We start from the raw sequence: 23,874 nt of genomic DNA, 5'->3' as shown, positions 1-23,874 counted from the left end.
TTTTGAAGAATAAAACGCTTTTATAAATGTGAGCACTAATATCAAGTATATCTAAAAACTGAAAAATAAACAAATCTTTTATTGATCCAAACAGTGTTCGGATGGGTGTATGATCCATTTTGTTCTTCACTCATCATGTCTATAGTGTTTCTGTAGCTGGTTGGGAATGGTGTTCCAGATAATAAATAGCTTAAATGCACTGTGATGTACGTTTCAGTCACACTAATAAATGTAAATGCACATTGAAGCCATAAGTAACATAAGTTTTCATAGTCAAGCTCACCACCACATCTGAGCGCATCTTCCCGAAGGTGCTGATGAGGTGTGTGTAGTGATAATCATCCATCTGCCGTAGAGTAGCCGTCATACACGCTACGAAACAGCCCTGCCGAGACACAGAGAGAGAGAGAGAGCGTCAGAAAGAGCATCTATCAATCATAAAGTGCCAGCTAATGACTGTCAAAGATGTGCTATTAAAAGGTCACAAAACAAAGTGCAGACTCGAATAAAATGAAATGATCAAACAATTCTCAAACAGATTTATAAACGATTAACAACATTAACGTTCAGTGAGATAAACGAAAACATTCGAGACACAAAGTCATTTGACGATAATATTCTGCTCATCGGATTACAGCTGTGTGAGAGACACAGTGAGAATCTAATGATCCACTTTCAACATGACTGGATTTGAGTGGATGTTATACGCAATTAACCAGAAACCAAAGAAATAAAACAAACACAACAACAACACAAGATCTAAAAAAACATCCTACGAGCAGCGAGATGGAAGTCACAGGACGGCTTATTAAGAAATGTCACCATTATGAATCGAGGATCTGACTTGAAATTCAAATGTCATTTATGTAACATCAAAATAACCAGAGCGAGAGAATAAAAATGTGCAGAACAAAACGACATCCACAAAAACCTAAAACAAGATGCCTTCAAATAAATGCTAAAAAAGATCTCCATTGTCATATTCGATCAAATCTGTTCAATAAAAAGTATAATTAAAATCAATCGTAACTTCGACATTCTGTTCATCTGCACAAACTCTTCTGCCGACATCCGAAAGATGGAAGGACATTTCACATGAACATACACGACTGACAGCAGCTGGTGGAATATAAAAGTGTGACGGCGCCGTTGCGTTTGGTTTGATTTTCATTTGCTGGTTCCTCCGGCGAGGGTAATTACATCTGGCCTATATACCTCCCAGAATCACAACACATGGATATTCATAACCTGAATCTCCTCACCATTATTATTCTCAATGTACAGTCTAAAAACATGCCGTGGGTAAAACTCTTCTGTGCAATATGCTTATATAATCAATTGTTTGCTGTAGTATTGTTTCTTTACATGTTTCCTCAATTTACGATACTTAGGAGAGACCACACAAATGCTGGAGGCTGATGATATTCTGCAGAAAGAGTGTGTAAAAGCACAGCGTTAGGTAAATACAGAGCTAAACGTCCCGCGCTAATGTTGTTCGATAGCTAATATTTATATGTACAGGGTGTTCTATCAGCGGCAATGTGTTTGAACAGGACTCATAATGATACACAACACTGTCTGTTTAATGGCTTTAACTGCGCTGACCACACACACACACACACACACACATGAACATACGCACAAAAAAACACTTAGACAAACACACGCGGACACACAAATGTAACAAGGTCAAAACAATGGCATACACGTTTGTCCACTTTAATCATTTCATTAATTTTGTTTTACAAGTGACACAAAGCTTAAAGGAATTCAAGGAAAGCAAATGATGTTATTTATCAAATGAGAATTCGCACAGTCCTGTAAATACAACAAAACTTCCCAACAATCGTATATAAACAGAAAACAGAAAATAAACAGGTCGGAACAACTTGTGGGTGAGTACAAAATAATGCCATATCATAAAAATAAATATGCTAGAGGAGGAGTTTTCAAACTAGGGTGCGGGGACCCCCAGAATGGTTTAAGGAGTCCCAATAATATTTTTGAGAAACTAAAGACAGCAAAAGTTGTAAAACTCTATAGGGAACTTTTTCAAACAATATGTTGTCTTTACACACTATTTGTATAACGGTTTAAATACTTCTTTATACAAACAATGGATATGTATATTAGAAAGAGGGTCCCTCACCAAAGGTTAAACATATTTGGGGGTCCTCAGCATGAATATACAAATAACAGAGGTTGCATCTACATTCACACAATTTGAGAAGCAAACAGGAGTGTTGACAAGTTAAAGAAGTAGTTCACTATAAAAAATCATGATATTTCGCTCTCCTACGTGTCACACAAAGCCGCCCGTGTGTTTATTTCATCTGTCGAAAACAAATTTGAGGCTTTTGAGGAAAGCTTTCCAGGGTTCTTATCCATGTAATGCACCTTAACGGGGGCTGTTGGTAGAGGTCCAAATATCAGCTTCATCGCAGCTTCAAAAGGCTCTGAACGACACCAGCCGACAAATAACGGTGTTGTCAAGCGAAACGATTGGTCATTTTCCAGGAAAACTCAAATAAATGGCTTGCACTGCCTCTGCGATCTATGTCGATGATTTCCATATCACGCAATCATGTAGGAAAGAGCCTTTTGAAGCGGAACTTTGACCCTTAACCAACAGCCCCCGTTGAAGTTCACTATATGGATAAGAACACTGGACAGCTTACCTCAAAAGCCTAGATTTTTGTTCGGCAGGGCCAGTGAATTATCATGAAATTTAAATATTAAAGTAAACTGTTCCTTTAACATCATTATTTTCTTTTCTCAGAAAGCCAAAGCAGGTGCAAAGGTCAAACCAAAGCCAGACGCAATCTCCGCATCACAGACAAAACTGAATTCAAGTGCAAGTCATCACTGACTTTCAATTAATGTTAACCAGCGAACCGTTCATGTCTGACGCACAACCACATGTTTATTTCTGATGAAGAACGCTGACAGACTGAAATCTCATGTGAGGCATTTAACTGAGTGCACTTAGAGGTCATTACAAAAATATAAAAATCATTAATGTAAACATCTCCATCACTCTGCTCAATTGATGGATGTGACCATAATGATATGAGAAAATGGGACTTTTATTTGAATGATGTGCTTGTTAAAGTGCAGAATACAGATGTTGTCACTTTCTCTCTTTGTCTTGTTTAGCAGATGGAAGTCCTGCAGCCAGTGTGAAAATCTGAATTTGCTCAAACAAACGCCACAGTGCTCCGATTTCAGAGAAAGAGAGAGACAGAAAAAGAGAGACAGAGAGACAGAGAGAGAGAGAGAGAGAGAGAGAGAGAGAGAGAGAGAGAGAGAGAGAGAGAGAGAGAGAGAGAGAGAGAAAAAGAGAGAGAGAGAGAGAGAGAGAGAGAAAATAAGAGATAAAAAGAAAAAGAGAGATAAAAAGAGAAAAAGAGAAAGAGAGAGAGGCAGCTGCCTCTAAGGTTCATCTCTACCATTCATCTGTATTGTGCTCCCGGCCCGTTGCTATGGAAACTGTTTTCTTAAGGAGGTTGATCAAATAAAAGTCAAAAAGAGAGAATGAGATTCTGTTGGAGAGTTTCCCCTGACTTCAGGTCCAGAGAATCCTGAATGATGTCAGCGGGACCACTTGTAACACCACAGCATCGCATCAGACGTTACATGACTCACTCTTGAATCCTGTTTACATAAAGCATCAACTAAAACATTGAAAGAAGACATATTACTAATACAAACTTAAATTATTTACAGAACTTTCCACCTGGTAAGACAACAAGACAAAATGAAGCCCAGAAAACACCTACTGTCCTCTACTGTCAAGTATCCAACTACATTCATTCCAGAAATATTTTTACGATAGCGTTTTACTTTGTAAAATGACGTGTAGTATCGTTCCTAGTGGAGAGAGGATGAGGATGCAGTGTGTGGATGGAGAACATCTCTTAAAGGCAGAGTAGATAATTCGGAAAATGCTAACGTTTGCTTCCTAGCAGTGCAATCATACGATCCCTCCCTCTCGCCAATCATCATCCAAAGCCACGCCTCCTCCAAAATACATCAGCGCGAGCACAGACCAGAAGCTGTTGGATCGGTTCCAGTGAAGTCATGTCACATTCACCGGTGAGAAAACATTATAGTACAAAGTACTATAGCAGGTACCTGCTCTCTGTCCGTCATTGTCCCACTGCCTGCACATCGCACAAGATATTTTTTGACCCTACGCCTTTCGCAGACGATATATAATTATAAAAATACCAATGTTTCGCTTTACTTATTGATTGCTATCAGGATGTTAAGAGACTTCCAACCAGCATGACAAAAAATGTTCTGGACGGGACTGCCTACACTGCCATTAACATCCGAATTGGTTTAGTTCTCTAGCTTCAGGTCGACTGGCTTTTATTACAGCGCTGAAGCTTGTTCATTTACAGCTAAATCACACTAATGAAATAATGGCTCTGTCAGTTACAAATAGAGCTACAGAATCACTGTCAGCCGAACACGAGAGAGAGAACATGAAGAAGACCAGGACACATTCGACAGAAACATCTGGAGATTCAGCATCTGTCTGATGACGAGATCTCGCACCTCACGTCTCATTCCAACAGGGAAAGCCTGGAAAATGACGAGATCGGCACAATTGGCTTGTTTAGAAATCTTCCTCACCCATGGATGCTGATACCACCATCTAGTTGGTCTTTAGAAACTCTACACGCCCTTAAAACAACAGGGTGAACTGAACTACACTATAACAAACTCAAAGATACAGTAGTAAAAGTGTGAAAAAGAATCATGTAAACATAACTTATTAGCGTTCTGGTGCAACAAACTAAGAGCGAATCAATGCAGTGTGTCATTTTTAGCCACGCTTACTTAAATTCTTCCCAAAACTGAGTTGCAGTTTACACTCCAAGCACAACTACACAACACACATACGACATCTTGAATAATATAGTCAAACAAGAGGTCAAGACGTAAAGTTGGACATCGCTTTTGGCCACAAACCTTATGATTAAGCCGAAAGCAAATCAGCCGTGAGGGAATGTTTCTCTGTGACCAAAACAATCCAACCAAAACCAGTCCAAAGAATCATCCTTCATTTTTACTCAATTCACTTTCTAAACACACACACGCATGCATTTACATTTACATGACTATTTTATCCAAAGCGACTTACAAAAGATGGTATCTAATGAAAGTAATTGGCACGACGCAAGGACAACAAAAGCATAAGTGCAGTAAAACTGGTCTCATATAGCCTACAACAGTACACAGAGCTAAGGTTTTTATTTCTTAAGGATAGAAAGAGTTGAAAAGAAATATAATTCAGAACTAATCGGTCCGGTGTCACCACTTGTTAACTGCACTTCTGGTTAAACCTAAACTACATTTCGTTACACTGTACTTGTATATGTGTAATGACAATAAAGTTGAATCTAATCTAAAAAAAAAAAGGTGTTGACGAAAGAGATGTGTTTTCAGACCATTTCAGACAGAATCTACTGATCTTGTAACAGCGGGCAGATCATTCCACAAATGTGGAACGGATCCAGAGAAGGTCAGCAAGAGCGATTTTTCCCTTTTTGAGATGGCACTACAAGACGTTGTTTGTTTGCAGAGCGTAGGGATCTGGCGGTTACATACGTCTGTATTAGCGAGTGAAGATATGGGGGTGCCGAACCACTGGTGGTCTTGTAGGCCAGGAGCAAAGACTTGAATTTGATGCAAGCGACTATAGGGAGCCAATGTAACGTAATGAAGAGGGGAGTGGAGTGTGCTCCATTCGGTTTATTGAATACCACTTTTGCAGTGCATTCTGGATCATCTGTAGGTTGTGCAAGCTGTAAGTCCAGCCAGCAGCACGTTGCAGTAGTCCAGCCTGGACAAGACAAGAGGCTGGACTTGCGTAGCATGCTCGGACAGGAAAGGTCCAATTTTCCTAATGTTGTATAGGAGGAATCTATAGGACCGGGTGGTTAAGCTAATCATCAATTACCACTACCAGGTTTCTGGGCGTTCTGGAAGGTGTGAGGGTCAATGAGCCTAGTTACGGGGTTGGTAACCCATAGCTCTCGAGCTGCATGTGGCTCTTCCGCCCCCTGCAGCGACGGCTTCAGTAAGTGCTAAAAAGATCAGAATGTGATGAAATCTGTTTCGTTTACAGCTAATTGGCAGTTCATAAATCAAAGGGAAATGTTAATGTAATGGGAAATGTATGTCAGGTTTAATTGATTGTAATTTGTTTACTTACTGAAATGATTTCAACCTTCGATTACAGTTCGGTTCTGGCATTTCTATGGATTTTGATCAGAAGATCAAAGATCTGCTTCATCTGTTAAGTCACTGTCTGTGTTCTGGACCATTTGTTACCCAACATGGGCAAAGTTTAGTCACAAAGTAAGATCACACCTCTCTTCAACAAGCCGCACAAGGATCTTTAACCTGCCACTTTTATTACATACTTACATTGCATCAACGAGAGCAGGACAAGTTGACAACAACCTTCAATGAGAGCAGACCTGGACAAACCCTTTCAGATGATTCATGTTCCCAAATGCATTCAACTACGAAGTTGCAATTATTACATTTCAACTTCAATTTCCAACACTGACATTTCCAAACGCAGCATGTGAGCCTCAATTTATGAGCCTCATAGGAGATATATCCAACACCAGTGTGTCCAGAAAACGTTCACAGTTTCCATCTGACAGAATTATAATCTCAGGGAACATGAGCTATTAAATGGAAAAACTAGAATAAAAACTGAAAGAAGAGATGTACAGACTCACTTCCACCCTGGTCAGAAAGCGGGAGAGAAATGATGTTCGACTGGTGGGATTTGCGTTACGGTTGTAATTAAAGCAGCAGGGATGTGTTTCTAAACCCCAGGAGAGATGATGTTTGAGTGAGAGAGATTCTCCTGGAGAGCTCAAGAAATTATGCTGCTTTCAAGTGCACACTGGAAACCTCCTACTTCAACCACTCCACATCACAATAGCTAAAAAAATCACTTTCTGAAGCTAAGCTGACAGTCACCATCATTCCTTTCTGAATATCCATCCAACATCATCTGAATCTTTCATGTCACAAGTTCTTCCAATTCCTATTTGGTCAAATATGGACAATTCCAACCTTAAGGCCATTGTATTTTCCGCAAGTAAAAAAATAAATACGACCTCACGTTGTGTCAATTACATTAAACACACTGCCTCCGATATTTTCGTCGGTCATACATTTTTTTGGAATGGGTTCGATTTTCTGCATTTTTCGCATCCGTAGCAAGCATTCTGAGAGGTGTTTTGACAATTCAGAGACACCCTACAAACGAGCGCCAAAAATGAAAAAACCCATTCGAAAATTCTGGACCTTTAGTTTAAACTAACCTGGAACAATCCAACAATGGGCCCAAATTCATGATAAAAACAACCCAACACGGTCAATTTAGACCCACCAGTTGGGTTTGTCCATATTTTCCCAAGCATTGGTCAAAACAAGACTGTATAGTGGTTGAACAAGACCTTTAGAGCAAAAATTTACTAGTTTACCAAAAACGTGAAGAATTAAAAAATTATCTTTCTGATCCTTTCTTCTCTACATGCAAAAGTGTGTATGTACTTAAACAAATGAAGAAGAGAAGCTATTATAGTCTTGATTCACCAAAATCCACCCGAACGCTCAGTAAAAGTGGGATTCTGTGAAGCAAGAGTCTTAAAAATAACTTTGATTCAACAAGCCGCCTCTTTTTTACGCTGGCAGTATAAGGTTATGGAGTTTATCTGCTTCTATGGAGTTGAATTTGTTTTTCATGTTTTATAACTCAGTACTGTATGTATCAGCACATTGCTTGTACAGTGCTTTAACCCAACGGTACACTGATGTTATTTTTTTTCAAACTAGTGAAACATTCAATCATGTTACCAACGTTACTGCAAAAAACTCAAATGTCTTTTTTGTTGCTTAACTCGCAGGAAACAAAGCAATGCTTCGTGCCAAACAAGGCCCTGGTAGTTCAAACTTCAACCCTGTTACCAAAGCAACAATGTTTAGAGATAAACTGATGCCTATAGTTTAGATTCTCATTAAGTCTGAACATTAACAACGAATAAACAAAAATACAGGCACCTTTTATAAGGGAGAACAAATAAAGAAGGTCAACTTTTACAAACACACACGCCAGCGAGGCCGAGCATTCATCTTAGCACCAACTAGCACAATAAAATCAATGTGTGCAGAATCACCAAGACGTCTTTATTTATTCTTCCCTCTTTTTTTATGTTTACATTTATATAATCAATAACGATACTATATCCAATGTTTTTCTGAGCAGCTGCTAAATATGTAAATCATCAGGTCACCAGCTGGCATAAAGCTGGATTTGCCAGGCAAATCCTCTGTCTCTCCCTTTCTCTCTCTGCTGTGCTGTCGTCCACCCCGCCTCCTCTCTCTCTCTCTCTCTCTCTCTCTCTCTCTCTCTCTCTCTCGTCCCTCAGTTCTACGAGTCGGTAGTTCAGGATGGATGTCTTGTGTGCGCACAAGCCATCGCTAAGTGCCGGACCGCGCCGCATTCCGTCGGCAGCGTGTGCGTGAGTGTGCGCGTGCATGCGTGTGTGCATGAGAGAGTTGCGGGGGAGACACGAGCGTGTTTGCGAGCGCGGGTGCGTTTGGGGCAGATCTCTGTGGTTTCTCTCCCGCTGGATGTTTAACGATCACAGGAGCGTCGACTGACGGCACGGACAAACTTCAGGCATGGCAGACCCTCTCTGTGTCCTCTTGCCCTGACGGAACCCCGCGCGCTGAGAGGGACGACATGCGCTGGTCATCGCTCCCTCCTCGTCTTAACCATCACTGAGCCGTGTCTGGAGGTGAGTCTCAAGCACGTTCCTTACATCACCTTTAACCTGTCAGGTTACCTGCATCTCCTGCCCTCGACGCGGCTGAAAACATTAATAATGCACTGAAGTGAATGAAACCGAACTCAAAAGTTGATTCCAGAATGCTGCGAATCGGAAAACATCATCAGATGTTCATTTAGCGTTATGATAATCTTTATTTTAACCCACGCAGAGAGAGAGAGAGAGAGAGAGAGAGAGAGAGAGGGGGGGAGACGGGGGGATGCTGACAGCTGGTAGTGTAAAACAGAAGTTGAGAGTTAACGGTGGATTTATACAAAATCTTTCAGAATAGCAAAGAGAGAACGATTACAATACTGTCATCACTTACTCACTGTCGTGTCATTAGAAATCCATCACCTTTGAACATGAATTATACTCAGTGAGAATCAAACTATACGCGACCTGTGAAAACCCAACTAAAGTCATATTTCTGTGTGATTTACAGTTTTCTAGTAAAAAATATAACCTTGATATCATAAATACGGTCTTGTATTTCCTGGATTTCACAGACAGGATCATATATTCAAAGACATTGGACGTCTGCCGAACATTAAGATGCCATTTCCTAAATATCTGGACCTCTGAAAGTCTTAATGTATTATATGAAATATGTTGGTCAAGACTCAATATATTGTACAGTATTTAATATACCAAGACTGACATCAGACAGCAAGTTCCTGTGTGTCTTGACCCTGACAAGTGCAAATGACATATAATCGTACTTAAAATATAGGGGAAACACCTTTGTATTTGTCTACGTCTCGTTATGCATTCAACCAAATAGAAAGAATCATATGGGTTTGGATTGCATGACATCGAGTGAACTCTTTGTGTGTGCGTGCTCAGTCATCCTGATGAAAGACCCTTAACAAGAGGATAATGGAGATAAATTCTATCTGTTAGAGGCTGAGACCCCTCAATAATAATACAAATGTATTGTATTTAATGTATTTGTATTTAAATGCTCATTTTAAATTATAAGTCATCTTGAGGCCCCCTTGGAAGTCAGCTGAGGCCCCCTTAGAGAGAGAGAGAGAGAGAGACCTCAGTGGTGCAAACTGTACTCATACTGTGCGCTAGGTCTGCTCGATTATGACAAAAATTATAATCCCAAAATCCCGATTATTTTACACGATTCCTCATTAACCTTTAAAACAACATAGAAGAATAAAAAAACTTGGCTTTTAAACTCTGAATTTAACTGATAAATGAATGTAAAGAGGAAAGGGTGCGCTGTGGATCATAATACAAGAAAAAAGAGGAATGCAGAACAAAAATAGTTTTACCTCGATTATTTTGTTTTTGTAACTGTCGAAGGCCAAAAATAACGGTTAGGATTAATTTTGGATTAATTGCACAGCCCTACTGTGCGGTGATAAAAGTCCCCTAGTGAAAAATACACACATTATAATAGTCATCACAAATGATATTATTAGTATTAAATATAAGTTCAACGTGTGTTGAAAGGCCTTAGTGGTTGTCCTTTGCTGACATATGCATTCGAGCTGACATGAACTTCATACCAAAGTTTGTGCTGAATTCTCCAGCATCCTCTGAGATTTTGTAAAGAGCCTCATGTGTTTCAAAAGACGCGATGAAATCGACCCTGTAGTGTTGCATTGTCACAAATCTCTCAGATTTTTGGATTCTTCTGTTTGTCCGTTATTACATCTAATCATTTACCAGTTTACATTTAGCAGACGCTTTTATCCAAAGCGACTTACAAAGATCCAAAGTTTACGTTCCCGATTCCTTATGCTATTTTCCTTAGAAAGCAGCAGCCTATGTAGACAGTGAGAAGCTTACTAGGGTTTTGGATCCGAGCCTAGAGTGAGCAAAGATATTGAATCAGACACTTGAGCTTCACACCACAGCTACAGAACAAAGACGTGCACAGATACACAAGAAACCGCGTCAGCAACACGTCTGATAAACAGAGAGAGAGAGAGAGAGAGAGAGAGAGAGAGAGAGAGAGAGAGAGAGAGAGAGAGAGAGAAAGAGAGAGAGAGAGATGAGAGATGTGAGATGAGAGATGAGACATGCCACGAGAAGCCTGTGAGTTAAGATCTTGTGGTAGGTAATAATCACATACCCCAAAATCATCAGCGATTGCTTTCAGACCTTTACGTCACGCAGAGAAAGAGAGAGAGAGAGAGAGAGAGAGAGAGAGAGAGAGAGAGAGATCCATACTCATGTTTCTGCCCAAAATGTACATATGATCTAGATCTTTTTCATATTTCATTTGTTTACTTGCATATACTTTATTTGATATTTCATTGTATATCTATCCCTTACTTAGCACCTTATTTTAATTTTACTGAGTGTGTTTTACATGTCCTGTTATATGTTCAATGCGTTGGCAATATTGTAAGAACACGCATTGATGCCAATAAAGTGCCTTTAAATTGAGAGAGCTGTGTGGATGCTGACGTATTGTTTTTATGATGTGAATGAAGTAAAACAGAAGATATGACTGGAATACTTAAGGAATACAGAAAACATGCACTGTCTATACAACTTCGTGTGTGTGTTTACAGTTGCTGTCATAAAGCAGACGCCTTACTGTTATTATGAGCCAATAAGAGGGTAAAACACAGAAGTGAAAGGTATTGGCATTTCCATTCGCAGAAAGCTTTTAGAGAGCTTTGCCTCTCGACATAAAGTCTGGAACACAGTGTTTTATTCTGGCCGATCAGATCATCGGTTCATGTTTGCTTGGTTTATGTCTGTGGCACCTGAATGCATCTTTACAGACGGCGTTTGGTCATTTACAAGGTGAATAAAGCCACATGCACGTCTGTTTCTGTCTGAATGTGAAGATCTTCCCTTGAATGCAAATCTCGTCTCATTTCAACTGAAACATGATTCTTGCCCTGTTTCTGGGAAATAAAAGCTGCATGCTGATGTCAGATGCTCCATAGACAACCACTCAAAGACATTAACAGAGAGAGAGAGAGAGAGAGAGAGAGAGAGAGAGAGAGAGAATATGGATGATTACGCAGTTAAATAGGGTCAGAGCATCAGAATCTTGTTTACATTGATATTCGGCAGAAGCTTTTATCCAAAGTGAAGTACTTCATAGTAAAGTCACCTTAAGCAGGGGTTCCCAAAGTAGGAGGCCAGCGGAGGAGGACGGAGAAGCGCTGCACACAGAAAGACTATCGTCCTCATACGTTTGCACTCGAATCAGTTTGATGAAATCTGTAGTAATAGTTCATGGTTTATGTAGAACAACAAGTAAAATAATGCGTAAATAACCATAAAGTCATTTTATGTTAGACTGTGTTCTTTTGTGTTGTCATGCGCGTGTTAGGATAGACCAAATAAGTGCATGTGCACAATGTTTGTATACTCTATCCACCTCCGAGGATAAAAGGGGGTCTCCAGTCCCTGTTATTTTGGGGATCGCGGGCTAAAAAAGGTTGGCAACCCATGACCTAAAGTTTGTTAGCATGTGTGTTGTGGAGTGTGTGTGAGAGCATGTGTGTGTGTTTTGTGAATGTGTGCGTAGGAGCTTGTCTGTGTTCCTGAAATCATGAATGCGTGTTTATGAGAATGTGTGTTTGTGACCTTGTGTCCAAGAACATGTGTGTGTGTTTGAGATATTTGTGAAAGCGTGTTTGCTGGAATGCATGTGTGTGAGAGCTTGAGTGTGTTTTGAAAGCGTGTGTGTGTGTGTGTTTGTGAGAGTGTGTCCAAGAACATGTGTGTGTGTTTGAGATATTTGTGAAAGCGTGTTTGCTGGAATGCATGTGTGTGAGAGCTTGAGTGTGTTTTGAAAGCGTGCGTGTGTGTGTGTGTGTGTTTGAGATATTTGTGAAAGCGTGTTTGGTGGAATGCATGTGTGTGAGAGCTTGAGTGTGTTTTGAAAGCGTGTGTGTGTGTGTGTTTGTGAGAGTGTGTGCAAGAACATGTGTGTGTGTTTGAGATATTTGTGAAAGCGTGTTTGGTGGAATGCATGTGTGTGAGAGCTTGAGTGTGTTTTGAAAGCGTGTGTGTGTGTGTGTTTGTGACCTTGTGTCCAAGAACATGTGTGTGTGTTTGAGATATTTGTGAAAGCGTGTTTGCTGGAATGCATGTGTGTGAGAGCTTGAGTGTGTTTTGAAAGCGTGTGTGTGTGTGTGTTTGTGACCTTGTGTCCAAGAACATGTGTGTGTGTTTGAGATATTTGTGAAAGCGTGTTTGCTGGAATGCATGTGTGTGAGAGCTTGAGTGTGTTTTGAAAGCGTGTGTGTGTGTGTGTTTGTGACCTTGTGTCCAAGAACATGTGTGTGTGTTTGAGATATTTGTGAAAGCGTGTTTGGTGGAATGCATGTGTGTTAGAGCTTCAGTGTGTTTTGAAAGCGTGCGTGTGTGTGTGTGTGTGTTTGAGATATTTGTGAAAGCGTGTTTGCTGGAATGCATGTGTGTGAGAGCTTGAGTGTGTTTTGAAAGCGTGTGTGTGTGTGTTTGTGAGAGTGTGTGCAAGAACATGTGTGTGTGTTTGAGATATTTGTGAAAGCGTGTTTGGTGGAATGCATGTGTGTTAGAGCTTCAGTGTGTTTTGAAAGCGTGTGTGTGTGTGTTTGTGAGAGTGTGTGCAAGAACATGTGTGTGTGTTTGAGATATTTGTGAAAGCGTGTTTGGTGGAATGCATGTGTGTGAGAGCTTGAGTGTGTTTTGAAAGCGTGCGTGTGTGTGTTTGTGAGAGTGTGTGCAAGAACATGTGTGTGTGTTTGAGATATTTGTGAAAGCGTGTTTGGTGGAATGCATGTGTGTGAGAGCTTGAGTGTGTTTTGAAAGCGTGCGTGTGTGTGTTTGTGAGAGTGTGTGCAAGAACATGTGTGTGTGTTTGAGATATTTGTGAAAGCGTGTTTGGTGGAATGCATGTGTGTGAGAGCTTGAGTGTGTTTTGAAAGCGTGTGTGTTTGTGAGAGTGTGTGCAAGAACATGTGTGTGTGTTTGAGATATTTGTGAAAGCGTGTTTGGTGGAATGCATGTGTGTGAGAGCTTGAGTGTGTTTTGAAAGCGTGCGTGTGTGTGTTTGTGAGAGTGTGTGCAAGAACATGTGTGTGTGTTTGAGATATTTGTGAAAGCGTGTTTGGTGTAATGCATGTGTGTGAGAGCTTGAGTGTGTTTTGAAAGCATGTGTGTGTGTGTGTGTTTGTGAGAGTGTGTGCAAGAACATGTGTGTGTGTTTGAGATATTTGTGAAAGCGTGTTTGGTGGAATGCATGTGTGTGAGAGCTTGAGTGTGTTTTGAAAGCGTGTGTGTGTGTTTGTGAGAGTGTGTGCAAGAACATGTGTGTGTGTTTGAGATATTTGTGAAAGCGTGTTTGCTGGAATGCATGTGTGTGAGAGCTTGAGTGTGTTTTGAAAGCGTGTGTGTGTGTGTTTGTGAGAGTGTGTGCAAGAACATGTGTGTGTGTTTGAGATATTTGTGAAAGCGTGTTTGGTGGAATGCATGTGTGTGAGAGCTTGAGTGTGTTTTGAAAGCGTGTGTGTGTGTGTGTTTGTGAGAGTGTGTGCAAGAACATGTGTGTGTGTTTGAGATATTTGTGAAAGCGTGTTTGCTGGAATGCATGTGTGTGAGAGCTTGAGTGTGTTTTGAAAGCGTGCGTGTGTGTGTTTGTGAGAGTGTGTGCAAGAACATGTGTGTGTGTTTGAGATATTTGTGAAAGCGTGTTTGCTGGAATGCATGTGTGTGAGAGCTTGAGTGTGTTTTGAAAGCGTGCGTGTGTGTGTTTGTGAGAGTGTGTCCAAGAACATGTGTGTGTGTTTGAGATATTTGTGAAAGCGTGTTTGCTGGAATGCATGTGTGTGAGAGCTTGAGTGTGTTTTGAAAGCGTGTGTGTGTGTGTGTTTGTGAGAGTGTGTCCAAGAACATGTGTGTGTGTTTGAGATATTTGTGAAAGCGTGTTTGCTGGAATGCATGTGTGTGAGAGCTTGAGTGTGTTTTGAAAGCGTGTGTGTGTGTGTGTTTGTGAGAGTGTGTGCAAGAACATGTGTGTGTGTTTGAGATATTTGTGAAAGCGTGTTTGCTGGAATGCATGTGTGTGAGAGCTTGAGTGTGTTTTGAAAGCGTGCGTGTGTGTGTGTGTGTGTTTGAGATATTTGTGAAAGCGTGTTTGCTGGAATGCATGTGTGAGAGGAGCTTGAGTATGTTTTGAAAGCGTGTGTGTGTGTGTTTGTGAGAGTGTGTGCAAGAACATGTGTGTGTGTTTGAGATATTTGTGAAAGCGTGTTTGGTGGAATGCATGTGTGTTAGAGCTTCAGTGTGTTTTGAAAGCGTGTGTGTGTGTGTTTGTGAGAGTGTGTGCAAGAACATGTGTGTGTGTTTGAGATATTTGTGAAAGCGTGTTTGGTGGAATGCATGTGTGTGAGAGCTTGAGTGTGTTTTGAAAGCGTGCGTGTGTGTGTTTGTGAGAGTGTGTGCAAGAACATGTGTGTGTGTTTGAGATATTTGTGAAAGCGTGTTTGGTGGAATGCATGTGTGTGAGAGCTTGAGTGTGTTTTGAAAGCGTGCGTGTGTGTGTTTGTGAGAGTGTGTGCAAGAACATGTGTGTGTGTTTGAGATATTTGTGAAAGCGTGTTTGGTGGAATGCATGTGTGTGAGAGCTTGAGTGTGTTTTGAAAGCGTGTGTGTGTGTGTGTTTGTGAGAGTGTGTGCAAGAACATGTGTGTGTGTTTGAGATATTTGTGAAAGCGTGTTTGGTGGAATGCATGTGTGTGAGAGCTTGAGTGTGTTTTGAAAGCGTGTGTGTGTGTTTGTGAGAGTGTGTGCAAGAACATGTGTGTGTGTTTGAGATATTTGTGAAAGCGTGTTTGGTGGAATGCATGTGTGTGAGAGCTTGAGTGTGTTTTGAAAGCGTGCGTGTGTGTGTTTGTGAGAGTGTGTCCAAGAACATGTGTGTGTGTTTGAGATATTTGTGAAAGCGTGTTTGGTGGAATGCATGTGTGTGAGAGCTTGAGTGTGTTTTGAAAGCGTGTGTGTGTGTGTTTGTGAGAGTGTGTGAAAGAACATGTGTGTGTGTTTGAGATATTTGTGAAAGCGTGTTTGGTGGAATGCATGTGTGTGAGAGCTTGAGTGTGTTTTGAAAGCGTGTGTGTGTGTTTGTGAGAGTGTGTGCAAGAACATGTGTGTGTGTTTGAGATATTTGTGAAAGCGTGTTTGCTGGAATGCATGTGTGTGAGAGCTTGAGTGTGTTTTGAAAGCGTGTGTGTGTGTTTGTGAGAGTGTGTGCAAGAACATGTGTGTGTGTTTGAGATATTTGTGAAAGCGTGTTTGCTGGAATGCATGTGTGTGAGAGCTTGAGTGTGTTTTGAAAGCGTGTGTGTGTGTGTTTGTGAGAGTGTGTGCAAGAACATGTGTGTGTGTTTGAGATATTTGTGAAAGCGTGTTTGGTGGAATGCATGTGTGTGAGAGCTTGAGTGTGTTTTGAAAGCGTGTGTGTGTGTGTTTGTGAGAGTGTGTGAAAGAACATGTGTGTGTGTTTGAGATATTTGTGAAAGCGTGTTTGGTGGAATGCATGTGTGTGAGAGCTTGAGTGTGTTTTGAAAGCGTGTGTGTGTGTTTGTGAGAGTGTGTGCAAGAACATGTGTGTGTGTTTGAGATATTTGTGAAAGCGTGTTTGCTGGAATGCATGTGTGTGAGAGCTTGAGTGTGTTTTGAAAGCGTGTGTGTGTGTTTGTGAGAGTGTGTGCAAGAACATGTGTGTGTGTTTGAGATATTTGTGAAAGCGTGTTTGCTGGAATGCATGTGTGTGAGAGCTTGAGTGTGTTTTGAAAGCGTGTGTGTGTGTGTTTGTGAGAGTGTGTGCAAGAACATGTGTGTGTGTTTGAGATATTTGTGAAAGCGTGTTTGGTGGAATGCATGTGTGTGAGAGCTTGAGTGTGTTTTGAAAGCGTGCGTGTGTGTGTTTGTGAGAGTGTGTGCAAGAACATGTGTGTGTGTTTGAGATATTTGTGAAAATGTGTTTGCTGGAATGCATGTGTGTGAGAGCTTGAGTGTGTTTTGAAAGCGTGTGTGTGTGTGTGTTTGTGAGAGTGTGTGCAAGAACATGTGTGTGTGTTTGAGATATTTGTGAAAGCGTGTTTGGTGGAATGCATGTGTGTGAGAGCTTGAGTGTGTTTTGAAAGCGTGTGTGTGTGTGTGTTTGTGAGAGTGTGTGCAAGAACATGTGTGTGTGTTTGAGATATTTGTGAAAGCGTGTTTGCTGGAATGCATGTGTGTGAGAGCTTGAGTGTGTTTTGAAAGCGTGCGTGTGTGTGTTTGTGAGAGTGTGTGCAAGAACATGTGTGTGTGTTTGAGATATTTGTGAAAGCGTGTTTGCTGGAATGCATGTGTGTGAGAGCTTGAGTGTGTTTTGAAAGCGTGCGTGTGTGTGTTTGTGAGAGTGTGTCCAAGAACATGTGTGTGTGTTTGAGATATTTGTGAAAGCGTGTTTGCTGGAATGCATGTGTGTGAGAGCTTGAGTGTGTTTTGAAAGCGTGTGTGTGTGTGTGTTTGTGAGAGTGTGTCCAAGAACATGTGTGTGTGTTTGAGATATTTGTGAAAGCGTGTTTGCTGGAATGCATGTGTGTGAGAGCTTGAGTGTGTTTTGAAAGCGTGTGTGTGTGTGTGTTTGTGAGAGTGTGTGCAAGAACATGTGTGTGTGTTTGAGATATTTGTGAAAGCGTGTTTGGTGGAATGCATGTGTGTGAGAGCTTGAGTGTGTTTTGAAAGCGTGTGTGTGTGTGTGTTTGTGAGAGTGTGTCCAAGAACATGTGTGTGTGTTTGAGATATTTGTGAAAGCGTGTTTGCTGGAATGCATGTGTGTGAGAGCTTGAGTGTGTTTTGAAAGCGTGTGTGTGTGTGTGTTTGTGAGAGTGTGTCCAAGAACATGTGTGTGTGTTTGAGATATTTGTGAAAGCGTGTTTGGTGGAATGCATGTGTGTTAGAGCTTCAGTGTGTTTTGAAAGCGTGTGTGTGTGTGTTTGTGAGAGTGTGTGCAAGAACATGTGTGTGTGTTTGAGATATTTGTGAAAGCGTGTTTGGTGGAATGCATGTGTGTGAGAGCTTGAGTGTGTTTTGAAAGCGTGTGTGTGTGTGTTTGTGATAGTGTGTGCAAGAACATGTGTGTGTGTTTGAGATATTTGTGAAAGCGTGTTTGGTGGAATGCATGTGTGTGAGAGCTTGAGTGTGTTTTGAAAGCGTGTGTGTGTGTGTTTGTGAGAGTGTGTGCAAGAACATGTGTGTGTGTTTGAGATATTTGTGAAAGCGTGTTTGCTGCAATGCATGTGTGTTAGAGCTTCAGTGTGTTTTGAAAGCGTGTGTGTGTTTGTGAGAGTGTGTGCAAGAACATGTGTGTGTGTTTGAGATATTTGTGAAAGCGTGTTTGCTGGAATGCATGTGTGTGAGAGCTTGAGTGTGTTTTGAAAGCGTGTGTGTGTGTGTGTTTGTGAGAGTGTGTGCAAGAACATGTGTGTGTGTTTGAGATATTTGTGAGAGCGTGTTTGGTGGAATGCATGTGTGTGAGAGCTTGAGTGTGTTTTGAAAGCGTGTGTGTGTGTGTTTGTGAGAGTGTGTGCAAGAACATGTGTGTGTGTTTGAGATATTTGTGAAAGCGTGTTTGCTGGAATGCATGTGTGTGAGAGCTTGAGTGTGTTTTGAAAGCGTGTGTGTGTGTTTGTGAGAGTGTGTGCAAGAACATGTGTGTGTGTTTGAGATATTTGTGAAAGCGTGTTTGGTGGAATGCATGTGTGTGAGAGCTTGAGTGTGTTTTGAAAGCGTGCGTGTGTGTGTTTGTGAGAGTGTGTGCAAGAACATGTGTGTGTGTTTGAGATATTTGTGAAAGCGTGTTTGCTGGAATGCATGTGTGTGAGAGCTTGAGTGTGTTTTGAAAGCGTGTGTGTGTGTTTGTGAGAGTGTGTGCAAGAACATGTGTGTGTGTTTGAGATATTTGTGAAAGCGTGTTTGGTGGAATGCATGTGTGTGAGAGCTTGAGTGTGTTTTGAAAGCGTGCGTGTGTGTGTTTGTGAGAGTGTGTGCAAGAACATGTGTGTGTGTTTGAGATATTTGTGAAAGCGTGTTTGCTGGAATGCATGTGTGTGAGAGCTTGAGTGTGTTTTGAAAGCGTGTGTGTGTTTGTGAGAGTGTGTGCAAGAACATGTGTGTGTGTTTGAGATATTTGTGAAAGCGTGTTTGGTGGAATGCATGTGTGTGAGAGCTTGAGTGTGTTTTGAAAGCGTGTGTGTGTGTGTGTTTGTGAGAGTGTGTCCAAGAACATGTGTGTGTGTTTGAGATATTTGTGAAAGCGTGTTTGGTGGAATGCATGTGTGTTAGAGCTTCAGTGTGTTTTGAAAGCGTGTGTGTGTGTGTTTGTGAGAGTGTGTGCAAGAACATGTGTGTGTGTTTGAGATATTTGTGAAAGCGTGTTTGCTGGAATGCATGTGTGTGAGAGCTTGAGTGTGTTTTGAAAGCGTGTGTGTGTGTGTTTGTGAGAGTGTGTGCAAGAACATGTGTGTGTGTTTGAGATATTTGTGAAAGCGTGTTTGGTGGAATGCATGTGTGTGAGAGCTTGAGTGTGTTTTGAAAGCGTGTGTGTGTGTGTGTTTGTGAGAGTGTGTGCAAGAACATGTGTGTGTGTTTGAGATATTTGTGAAAGCGTGTTTGGTGGAATGCATGTGTGTGAGAGCTTGAGTGTGTTTTGAAAGCGTGTGTGTGTGTGTTTGTGAGAGTGTGTGCAAGAACATGTGTGTGTGTTTGAGATATTTGTGAAAGCGTGTTTGGTGGAATGCATGTGTGTTAGAGCTTCAGTGTGTTTTGAAAGCGTGTGTGTGTGTGTTTGTGATAGTGTGTGCAAGAACATGTGTGTGTGTTTGAGATATTTGTGAAAGCGTGTTTGCTGGAATGCATGTGTGTTAGAGCTTGAGTGTGTTTTGAAAGCGTGTGTGTGTGTGTTTGTGATAGTGTGTGCAAGAACATGTGTGTGTGTTTGAGATATTTGTGAAAGCGTGTTTGGTGGAATGCATGTGTGTTAGAGCTTGAGTGTGTTTTGAAAGCGTGTGTGTGTGTGTTTGTGAGAGTGTGTGCAAGAACATGTGTGTGTGTTTGAGATATTTGTGAGAGCGTGTTTGGTGGAATGCATGTGTGTGAGAGCTTGAGTGTGTTTTGAAAGCGTGTGTGTGTGTGTTTGTGAGAGTGTGTGCAAGAACATGTGTGTGTGTTTGAGATATTTGTGAAAGCGTGTTTGGTGGAATGCATGTGTGTTAGAGCTTGAGTGTGTTTTGAAAGCGTGCGTGTGTGTGTTTGTGAGAGTGTGTGCAAGAACATGTGTGTGTGTTTGAGATATTTGTGAAAGCGTGTTTGGTGGAATGCATGTGTGTGAGAGCTTGAGTGTGTTTTGAAAGCGTGTGTGTGTGTGTTTGTGAGAGTGTGTGCAAGAACATGTGTGTGTGTTTGAGATATTTGTGAAAGCGTGTTTGCTGCAATGCATGTGTGTTAGAGCTTCAGTGTGTTTTGAAAGCGTGTGTGTGTGTGTGTGTTTGAGATATTTGTGAAAGCGTGTTTGCTGGAATGCATGTGTGTGAGAGCTTGAGTGTGTTTGTGAGTGTGTTTGTGCATGTGTGTGAGAGCCTGTGTGTGTTTAAGAGAACGTGTGTTTGTATAAGAATGTGTGCTTGTAAACATATTTGTGTGTGTTTCTGAGAGCATGTGCATTTGTTAAAGTGTGTGTTAGTGTGAGAGTGTTTGCACTAGCATGTAGGTGTGTGTGTCTCTCAAGTGAGATCATTTAGCAGTCAGCTTTGATTCACTTCCCTGCACACCAGCAACTTCCCCAAAATACTGCAGGTGGAACACAGCTGAATACTAAAAGTACAAAACCGTCTGCAAAACACGAGAGCAAGATTTTAGGGTCAACGGGGCAGCTGACTCACCCCACATCGTTTACGTACACACAAAGTGTAAAAACACTATTATTATGTTATAATAAGCAGTGATTCTGATTGCTTGACTCTCAAACGATTCGTCATGTGTAGTGATGTAAATCCATGGCGGTAGGGGCACAACTGATTTTCCTAATTCAAGAGTCGACCCCCCTTTTCCCAAGCCAATAACTTTGTGATTCGTTCACATTCGGCTTTACAACTTTGCAGACTGCTTACATTCACACACGGCAACATTACACATGCGTAATGTGTACTCTTTAACAATGACTTCAGCAAACACATACAAAACCGAGTAACACTATAGAATCGCTATTCTTAATAAACAGATTGTCACAGCCTTCCTTTAAATACATATGCTGTTAATAAAATACACCACATTGCAAAACATCTAATTCGTCTAATTTTGTCCTTTTGATTTGGGAATTAATAGTCATTAATACGTTATGAAAGTGTTGCTTAAGCGTGCACGTTATGTCCTCAGATCTCCAGTAAAGTGTATTAAGAGGCTGATGGATGCAAAGCACACTAGAAAGCCAGATGCAATCTCACGCTTAAAGCGTCTTCTCTCTCCACCTGACTCAAACCTTTAACACGCAGACTAAAATCACGCTTTTAACTGCAGATAAAACCACAGCAGCGAGGCATTAAAATTCCCCTGCATCACAGAACTGCAATTATGAGAAGCACAATCCTCTATTAGCATCCGTCGGGATTATACACACACAGACTGGACATCTATATACTGCCTTCAATACTGACAGAGAGGATCATATACAGAGAAAGGCAGGAGTTTATATGCACTATACATTACATCACAAATGATGGATTATCTACTAAACTAAGACGAGAGTAAACATTTTACACGGATGATGAAACATCCTGAAAATCAATTTCTGAATCAAAATCTTTTAGAAGCTAAATAATCAAATACAACGCAGGGAATGTTCTCTAAAAGTTATGAAACAAAGTCCTTGCAGCTGCATTAAGTTATGAAGTAACATTCTAGCACCGTTGGTATAAAACCTTATTACAACATTGTTAGTGTCATGTTTAAAACACTCAAAACAATGTTTCCATTAATGGGAATGTCTGCAAAACTTTGTTAGCGGCGAAAACATCTTGATATTCTTGACGTTTCTTTATTTGTATTCTGTGAATATTTGATATATCATAGAGTCATTTCATATTACCCATGGAGCTTTGAGGTTAAATACATTCCACCATTAAATCTCATCTCAGGCTGATTTAAAAGCAAACCATTAAGACGGTCTGTCTTTATTCTTTACTGTCTAGTTATGATACTCGTACCAGTAATAAACATTTCCGCTCATTTGTTTTACCTCCAACTCTCCTGAAAAATCAAAACTAAACATCACGTGCAGCATCTCAACAGCCTGCTTGATCTCTTAAACGTCACGTGATGGGTTTCTCACGCTCTGAAGAAACACACCAATATCCAGCAGACAAACTAAAGAAATTATTCAAAGAAATATAGAGCCGGATTAGTAAGAGCTTTAAGCCACCACATGTTCATCTGTTCTTGTATTCTTTCAGAGCCCGCCGTTCTCATTTAAGCAAACAAACACACATTTCCTCCTTTATTAAAACTTTGTAGGAGTATAAATGTCAAACGGGACCTGACCCTTCTCTGCAAAGCTAAAAAGTCTTGTTTTGAAACCAAGATGAAATTTCAGAGCATATTCTTTATATGCATATTCATGGTTGACTAGATCAAATTGACAGTACGACTGCAATTGTGGTAAAGCGTTGCCATGCAGAACACATTAAAACGTCTTGACAGTTAGATGTCAACCATACAGGAAATACAGAAGAACTTGAACTATAAACTGTGAATTTTTGCATTAAAACATTCGATCTTGCCGCACGCAGTAAATGAAGACCACTATGTAACGGCAAAATCTGAATGCACATCCCACAACCAAAGCCTGCTGACAAACGACTGAACAGATGTTTGTCTTCAATCGACGTGTGTCCAGAGAAAACATCCCCGATGGCTTAGATTCAGATCTGTGAGTCTGCAGGCTTCACGTGACACAATGACCCACCGCCTTCGTTCTTGATCCATTCTTCTTCCCCACAGCAACTTTCTAATTAATGTGGCCGTGTGAAGGTTAAACTGATTCTCAAACCTGATACACAGCTGAGCTAAAAACCTTCATGCTGCTCATATCCGAGTGTGGGTGTACAAACCAAATATCATTTCCTAAAGAAACCACTGTGCACATCCTACAGAGCCTCCTCAAGTCCTTAAAGCTAAATCTGAGTTTCTATTTCTATAAGCACACGGACAAAGTACAATAACAATCCGTGCAGAAGCCGCACATTTTCTCAGAATCTAATAATACCTAATTGAATATAGTCTGGAATATCTCTTAAGGTTCAGATGCACTTCGATCGCAGAGAATGCGAGTTACTTAGCTGCACTTCTGTGAATGTTGAACCCTGTTGAATGCCTCTAGTACTGTGTGCACAATTGCATTACGTCTATAATTCGATCATTTGATAAGGACTTTGGAAAAAGAAGAGATAGACCAGTGACGGACGCTCAGCTACCGTTGGTCTTCAAGACCCTTTCAGCACCAATATGAACGGCGGACATCATTACAAACCCACAACTCATCACATACTGTATGTACACACAAACACACATACAGATCAATGCAGAGCTGAAAATGAAAGGAAACGGGACGGGATTAATGGTATTTGCATGATGTGAAAAGCGTCAAATCTAAAGGTTACACTTTAAAAGCATCAGTGATCTTCTCCTGCATGGATTTAGAAAGCAAACGCGCTTCACTCCCCGCTGAATGTGACGAGCGTAACCCGGTTATAAGGGAAAGCCCGTTCCAAATGCATCTCCAGCTCAGGAAGGGAATCGCCAACAGCTCCCTAAATAAACATGAAGCCGGGTATTATGTGAACAACGAACCGGAGATTTACTTACATAACGCTCTCAAGAATTAATTCATTAAATGATATTCTCACCGTTGCATTTGATAGTGTGGTATCATAGCAACAGCCGATTCTTTAAGACCGCCGTATCGAGGAACTTAATGTGGTCAATTGCACTCTTGAAA

At 40.9% G+C, this 23,874-nt stretch overlaps 1 protein-coding gene across 2 annotated transcripts in view; it reads right to left on the bottom strand.

The window, feature by feature from the left end:
* The window catches only part of dock1 (dedicator of cytokinesis 1), a 183,127-nt gene that overhangs the window by 61,215 nt on the left and 98,038 nt on the right, over positions 1 to 23,874 (bottom strand). For both annotated transcript variants that reach the window (XM_079475850.1, XM_079475851.1), the window contains exon 28: positions 284 to 385. In XM_079475850.1, coding sequence (XP_079331976.1) covers positions 284 to 385 — 102 coding nt within the window. The remainder of the gene's footprint in view (positions 1 to 283; positions 386 to 23,874) is intronic.

Source organism: Barbatula barbatula, assembly GCF_947034865.1.
Source record: "Barbatula barbatula genome assembly, chromosome: 16".
Classification (NCBI taxonomy): domain Eukaryota; kingdom Metazoa; phylum Chordata; class Actinopteri; order Cypriniformes; family Nemacheilidae; genus Barbatula; species Barbatula barbatula.
The sequence above is the reverse complement of the archived record's forward strand: the minus strand, read 5'-3'. Positions and strand labels throughout refer to the sequence as shown.